The following is a 7,764-nucleotide window of genomic DNA, read 5'->3' as shown; positions in this document are numbered from 1 at the left end:
AAAAGTTTTTTTTAATTTTTACTACTAAAGCGTAGCAAAAAAAATTGTGTAAAAAAATATTTTAAAATTAATTTAGACATATCTAAAAAAAAATTGTTTTATAAAACACGGATAGTTTTTAAATCCTTTTAAAATATGATAACACTGATTAATGACTTGAGTAGGAAAACTGTTGACAAATATACAGATAACACGATAAGTTGAAAGACCTTAAATTAAAGCGACAAATTTTTTTTAATCAACATCATAAGTGCAACCAATGATTTACTATGAGAGATTAAAAAAGCTTGAAAAAAAATTTGAGAGCATGTGATATATAAAATAGTTTCGATGTTTAACGACATTTATAGTTTTGTATACTGGACAGTTTCTATGAAAACAGAAAAAATGACAAATTTCTACGTATTAAGCATTTTTGTTGTTCTACAAGGTAGTTTATTTGATAACTTAACCTATTTTACTAACTTACTAAATACAATAAAAATCAAAAATAACTGTAATAAGTACAAGAACAAATATTTAGACATTTTTATAAACAGCTACAATTAAAAGTACAACTATTTTTTATATAGTTATCAACCTATGTATTTTTATTTATCAATAGTAAGAAACAATATTTAAATTGTACTGATTTTGAATTTTAGAGTTTTTATCTATGTTAAAGTTACTCATTGTTTTTAATATGAAAAATTTATACTGCAAAATACAAAACTTAAATTTGTTATGTACAAGTTTTATACTAATTCTTACAGTATTAATTCCTAAAATAAATAGATCATAACTAAAGTTTATTATGAGGAATTTAAACCTTAAATTTAAACGAAAAAAAGATGGAATTAAAAATTAATGACTTTATTTTATACTTCATCGGTTATAAAAAACTCGTTTAAATTCAGCTCAAAAACTAGTTGTCAAAAGTACTTTATTTTTCTGCTAAATAAATTTAAGTCTCATTGTTTAAGAGTAGTTGTTTTGATAAATACTAAACATGTAGAGTCTACTAGTATGTTTTTAAAAACTTAACATGCTGCTTATTTGATATACAGTCTACTAGCACAATCAGTAATTTTCAAAAACTTTTGTTTATCTTAAATTTTTCTGTGCTTTTCAAATAGTGCTTGAACTCTGTTTTGGCAAAAACGGTACCAACTCGTGTTTGTACCATTAACAAAAACAGCAACAAAAACCACTTTAGAACTAATTTAAAAGTGTAAATTTTACAAGTGAACGATGTCACAGACTAACCACTAATCCCAGCAATTCTATTGTTTTCGCTACTTGACTGAAACCGCAGAAACAAAAGAATATGTTTACACAACATAAAAACAATTATAAGATTGTTTTTTTATTACCCTCAAGGTTTAAACTTGGTATTTTTTAAATAAAGAAGTAAATTTGTTTTTTAACATGAACGGGTAACGCATGTCAATTTTTTGTTATAAATAAGGTTTACAGTTTTTTTTCGAAAAATTTTATGCTTTTTTTTCAAATATCAGTATTTCAAATAGGTAAAAAAAACTAAAAGCTTTGTTTTAGAAAACACTTTTTTAAATGTTTTTATACAAACTTTTAACAAGTATTTCGTTTTATAGTTTCGAAGAACTAAATTAAATCTTAGTTTTTCCGACAAAAATCTATTCTAAGAGGAAACCATAAGGAAATAGCATGCAAACATTGTTTTTAAAACAGCCAATTGCATATTTATTTTTACAAAGAAGAATGATTACGTAGAAAAAGTTACCCCAGGTAAAAGTTTTGAGGGTAGAGTATTAAAAATTAAACACAACCGTTGTAAGTTGATATTCTAGAAATGGCAAGTTTCTGTCTACATCTCATACGTCAAGACTTTAGTTAAACTGACAAAAATTCTAATAAAGAAATAAAAAGTTACGATTTACGACAGATCAAACATAAGTGTGTAACATTGTAACTGCTGTGTTTTGAAAAAAAAGATAATTAAAGTAAATTTATATAAGTACTACCAATATAACTGTAGGTAAAAAACAGTTACAAAAATATTTTTTTTTACAGTTTTTCAGACGTTCTTGTGTCAAGGTTTTGAGTTTAATTCTCGTTTTGGCAGAGTCGGCAACCCTAGTGTATCTGACGGCTTAAAGTTTAAAGTAGGATCGTGCAGTTTAGACGAATACTTTTTTATGGTCCATCAATGTGAACAGACTTTTTACGACAGCTATCTTGCCAATGCTACATTCGTATGCAGGTAACACCAGTAAAATTAACATTTTCAACTATTACTCGTTTTTAGTAGTGTGAAGAAGGAGTGCTGTAAACGTTTAATTTTTTGTTTGAAAAAAAAGCTCGTTTGTACTAAAGATAATAATATGATCGTTTTTTATAAAGTATATATTATTTTTAATTCAGTTAAAACAAGTAATAAACTCAAATAAAATGTAAAAATAAGTGTTTTGTTTATATTCTAATATTTAAATTACCTTTAGGTTAAAAAACCTAGAACTGAAAAAAAAATAGTTCATAATATATGTTGCTTTTGTTTTTGGTTAAGTTATGATTCAAAGTTCTCTTGCTTAAATTATAGTTTTATAGAACAATAAAAAAATTATAGCTTGGAGTACAAATCTCTAAAAAAATGCGTAATGAACAAACTTCAAGATTGTTTAGAGGAAGACTACTGGTTAGAAAACATGTTGCGACTAAGTAGACAGCTAAAGCATGTACTTCATAATATGTTAACGTTGTTGGGTTCGTTTAAAAAAAAATGCTCTGTAGTTGGTAATATTACTAGTAAACTTATTAGCCTAACAACAAAAACAAAACTTATATTAATAAATTGATAAAACAAATGAACCTAAAGTTGTTTAAGTATTTTAGGATCAAAAACGTAAATATATACAAAGGTAATAAAGTAAAAAAAAGCAAATGAAAATAGCTCAAAATGCATATTTCAGATAATGTATTATATATGTTAAATTCACAATTAAAGAATTTTTATTGAAGTTTCTATTTTTTCAATTTATTAACTTTATTAACAATATATTCTTCATTTTAACTCAAGGTGACGAAACAACTTGGTGTGTAAACGGGGGATTGGAAGCCCCACAGTACATACAAGACGGAGTTAAGTGCTCACAACCCCACTACTCCAACGTTGCTCAATCTTGCGTGACGGTGTACCAGACATCTTTCCGCGCTAAAAAGCCTAAATTGCATCTTTGCATGTGAGATTAAAGTTTATAGCTTAAACTAAGTCTGAATTAAAGTTGAATTTTAGTTTAACTGAAAAGTTTTTTTAAACTAAACATTACCTAAATCTGTTTTCAATAGAAAAAGTCTTTTGTCTTAAAGCTAATAAAAAAAGTAGAAAAAATAAGTTTCATATTAAACTTACTAAACTTTACAAGGGAGTATGCCAAAGCAAGAATGTGTCTATGGAGAGCTGAGTTATTCAGCTGCCAGTCTAGTTTAAGAAGAGTTACTCAGATGTTGGGGGAAATATCAAAAGCAAAGCTTAACTTTATGCCGTTTTGTAGCAAACGGGCCACCGAAAAAGTTGCTCCAGTTCACCACGGTCACCAAGGTTGGCAAAAAAAATTAAAAATTTTATTTTTGCAACAAACAAGACAACTACAACTTTTTTAGTTTTCACAAAATGATGTTTAAGTAATAATTCAAAGCTGACTAATTAATATATATCTTTTAACGATTAAACTGTTTTTAAATTGAATTGTTTTATCGTAAAGTTTGTTTCTATTACTGAAAAGGTGAGTGTCCTCCTTGGTTTAGCAGCGACATACTGGTGCTTGTAGATGTCAGAGACAAAAGTACGGCTGAAAAACAAGTTGAAAATGGTTGCTCCCTGGTTAAATGTTTGCTGGATAACTTTGTTTACGGTAGAAACGGAATAAGGGTTGCAGTTGCCCAGTTTAATTCGTTTACAACGGAGCTCAATTTTGGGCTTGAGGAGTAAGATTACATAAACATTTATTGTAGTTTTTGATTATTTAGCGTGGTTTAAAAATGAAGGAAGTTTTAACCGAAAAATAAATCAGCTTTAATTTTTGCAAACGTTTGAAGGGCTATACTAATCAAAAGCTAAGTTTTTGAAGCTAGTGGAGTTTATTTTAAAACACCAATTATAAATCACTAAGAAGCATAAATATGGGTTTGTTTGTCTATTTTGCACTTTAAAAGACTGTTTAATAATAAAATTTTTAAGTTTTAATTTATCCAGTAAACTAAAAAGTGTATTTTACAAAAAGCAGACTTTAAGCTAAAATTTAGAGATCTAATTTTTAAATGAAATTATATTTAAAACTTGCAGCTATCATACCAAGTCGGAAGTTTTAGATGAGCTAAACAAAATTAAATTCAAAAACGCTAGTAGGAGCTCACCAGTATTATCAGCAGTATTAGATGGACCACTCAAAATTAATGAACGGGCGTTTAAATACGCTAAATACATATTTAAAGACTCACCTAAACCTACATACAAATACTTGGAGAATGAATTCCCACCCGTCGTTATAACTGTTTCAACTTCACCAATTTTACAAACACAGCATTTAGCCGACAGGTAAGCTGCTATTACAGTGTTCAGTTTAATATGGCAAACATAGTTTTCAATTAAAAAATTAAATAGTTGTTTGTGAAGCTAATATGAAATTTTTTAACGAATGGCTAATTACCAAGTTGTACAAAATAACTTTTAAATTATTTTAAAAAGAGGATAAACAGTCATGTTAGTTTTTGCATACATTACTATAAAAGTCAATAGATTTTTTAAACATTAAAAACTGAAAAAAATTTATACTAATAAGTTTCTGCAAAACTAATAGATGTATAATAGTTTTAAGTTTAAAGTATATTTTTACAAACCATGTCGGATCTTTTGTCTAAAGGTTGTTAAACTTAAGATCTAAACCTTAAAAAACTAATTTTATTTTTAAACTGTTAAATCTTTGTTGCTAGTTCTAAGAACTAAGGCGAATTGTTGAAACTATAGTTTAGTACATACCAGCAGCTAAAAATAAAACAGTTACCTTAACCCGAACAAAAGAGTTTTTAATACTAAATGTTTTATGCACAATTTTTTTGAATTAAGTACAGAGTGCGTTTATAACAATCTAAAGTATTTATTATTAAATCAAAAACAAAAGCAGCTTGGCAATTTTATTCTTGTAAAAAATTAAGATATTTAAAGATGCTGTAGAAGCAACTTATTTTTAAAGCTTTTATAATATATGCTAAAAGTATATAACTTTAAAAGTAGTAATAGCTGTAAAAAGAAGGCAAAGGAGAACGCAAAAACTTTTAAGTTATAGAAAATATTTTGCTTTACAGTAAAAGGTTTTTAGATAATTTTTTACTAAAACGAAGTAATAAATAACTTTTACTACTTTTATAGTTACTTATTCATTGATAAGTTGTAGTTTTTAAGTTTAAAAAATTTAAGTTAAGAAGTTTAATTTTGTTTGTTTTATATTTAAAAACCGTTTTTAATGTAATAACAATTTATAGATTGTTGTTTAATAATTCTTACAGGAATTTCGTTTTAATTTCAAAAGTCGATGAGGATTTTGAAACACAAAGTTCTAACCAAAAAGATAGATGTGACGCTCTAAAGCATCACATTTGCTTAAAATGCAGGTAAAAGTTTGTGCTTACCTAAACTTTTATTTCAATAATAACGTTATGATCTTTTTTTAATGATTTATGATAAATACGCAAATTAAATTTGCAGTATGATTTGTTTTTTGTTGAAATTTTACATTTAAAGATAACATTTAGGAATACTTACACATTTTATAACGTTCTACCATACAAAATTTACTTTCAAAGTGACTTTAGATACAAAAAAGAAAGTAGAAGAATAATTTACATTTATAACTTTTTTCTTCAAAATAGATAAAAAGAAATTTTGAATAACTATAACAAAAGGATTAAGTTAAGGCTAAACTTTTTCAAAAAACGGAACAAATTTTGTATTTGTTATCTATCAATAAAAGTCATGATAGTTGTTAATTTCTAACAATAAAAAAAATACTTACAAATCGATTGCAAAAAATAAGTTACTGAGTAGTTGATACACTGTTTTAAGAGGAAAAACTATTTAAGTATACTCCATTTCTAAAGTTTTGAAAATTACTTCTTACGTAAAACGTTTTGAATTCATTAAGAACTGATAAAGAAGGGAATGTAAAACAAAAGAAGTATGTTAAATTTCGAATAATTGCGTGTAAAATATCGGCAATTTTCATATTTTGTTGCCTTTCTCATTTTTTGTTTTAAATTAAGTAGTTGTAATTGTGCTATACGAAAATGTTTTTCACGACTAAAAATTAAGTAAGCTTCTAAGGAATTTGAAAAAACTTGTTTCAATTGTATAACGTAATACTATGTTTTATATTTAATAGAATAAATTTTTAGATGTACTGATAAAATTAAAAATTAAAGTGATAAAAACTAGGTTATAAAAATGAAATTAATCTTAATTATTAATACTAAATTAAAGTTTCTTTTATAATATACAAAATCAAGCTGTACGTATACAACTCATCAAAAACATAAGGTAAAACGTAAAAAAAAGGAACTTTCAGTAAAAAAAGTTGTTTTTGAACTAACCACTAAAAAAAACAACAGAAACTTCAAAATAAACTCGTCACTGGTCAACAGAGGAGTTGAGGAGCACCACGGAGACGAGGATGCCGCATCCGCTCCGCACAACCCCATCCTCACCATGCTGTACAGGACCACGGAGAGGGTCGGCAAAGTTTACTTTCCGCTGCTCTTCGCGCCGATCAGGATGTCTTCCTCGGCCACCCGGACCCAGAGTAGTTCTCAAGCCGACCCTGGAAACGAAATGTGGCCGAAAAATTCGGAACATTGACATTTTTTAGTTTAGTTTCAAGTTGTAGTTTTCAATTTAGTGAATGAATAATGGCGATTTTGGAATAAAATTTTATATTGAGAAATGATTCCTTAGTTGCTTTTTTAATTGATTTTTTAATACAGTTCAGTCTCTTTGAGTTATAAAAATTTGCTAAGTTGTTAATATTTGTATAGTTTCGTTGAAAGCTTAAAAGTAGTTCGTAAATTATGAAAAAGAACAACGTACCTTTAACTAAAAATATAAAACTTAAATTACTGTCTACTTATTACTAATAGTTTTCTTCGTATTTAAACTGACTACAAGTTTAGTATTTTAAAGAAACTCTTTCAAATTCATACTAAACGTTTTTTTAATGTTTAAAAGAAACGACAAAGTTTCCGAATTTTCCTAGTTTTAAAATAGTTATTGATAAGCCGTTTACAGAGAGTACAAACAAAAAAATAACTTATCATTTAGGTAGAAATAAAAAAAGTTTAAACTTTTATCAGGTTTTAAAGTTTATACTTTGTATTTAAATAGTTTTATACTTACATCAGTGTTGTAGAAAACAAGTTGTATTTTTCAATATTAGCTATTCTAAAAGGTTTGCAACACGACTTGAGACCGACTTGCTTTAATAAATCTTTATCCATAAATTTCGATTACAATGCAAATTAATTCGGGTACAATTGAAAAATTGTGCATAAATTAAGCCTTTAAAGGACCAGTATATTTCATAAATAGTGTTTAATAATAGCAAACAAATATGTTGGTTTAGATTTATTTTACTTCTGAAATAAAAGCAAATTTTTTTTTGATTTTTTAGTATTAACGAAGCTGTAAAATTAATCGACAAAACAATTCACTTAAAATCAAAGAACAACTAAGCTAAACAAATCAAAATCAAAGTACATCCA

At 26.6% G+C, this 7,764-nt stretch overlaps 1 protein-coding gene across 1 annotated transcript; it reads left to right on the top strand.

The window, feature by feature from the left end:
• The first annotated feature begins 366 nt into the window (after positions 1-366).
• LOC145829857 (uncharacterized) lies at positions 367-6,911 on the top strand. The gene is made up of 9 exons (XM_082937731.1): positions 367-430; positions 2,032-2,221; positions 2,585-2,721; positions 3,035-3,197; positions 3,381-3,556; positions 3,741-3,942; positions 4,301-4,552; positions 5,521-5,625; positions 6,619-6,911. The coding sequence occupies exons 1-9, from the start codon at positions 373-375 to the stop codon at positions 6,863-6,865; spliced, it is 1,530 nt and encodes a 509-aa protein (XP_082793857.1). The 5' UTR covers positions 367-372; the 3' UTR covers positions 6,866-6,911.
• Positions 6,912-7,764: the final 853 nt, after the last annotated feature.

The sequence above is a fragment of the Thalia democratica genome, chromosome 2 (genome assembly GCF_965202585.1).
Source record: "Thalia democratica chromosome 2, ktThaDemo2.hap1.1, whole genome shotgun sequence".
Lineage (NCBI taxonomy): Eukaryota > Metazoa > Chordata > Thaliacea > Salpida > Salpidae > Thalia > Thalia democratica.
The sequence above is the reverse complement of the archived record's forward strand: the minus strand, read 5'-3'. Positions and strand labels throughout refer to the sequence as shown.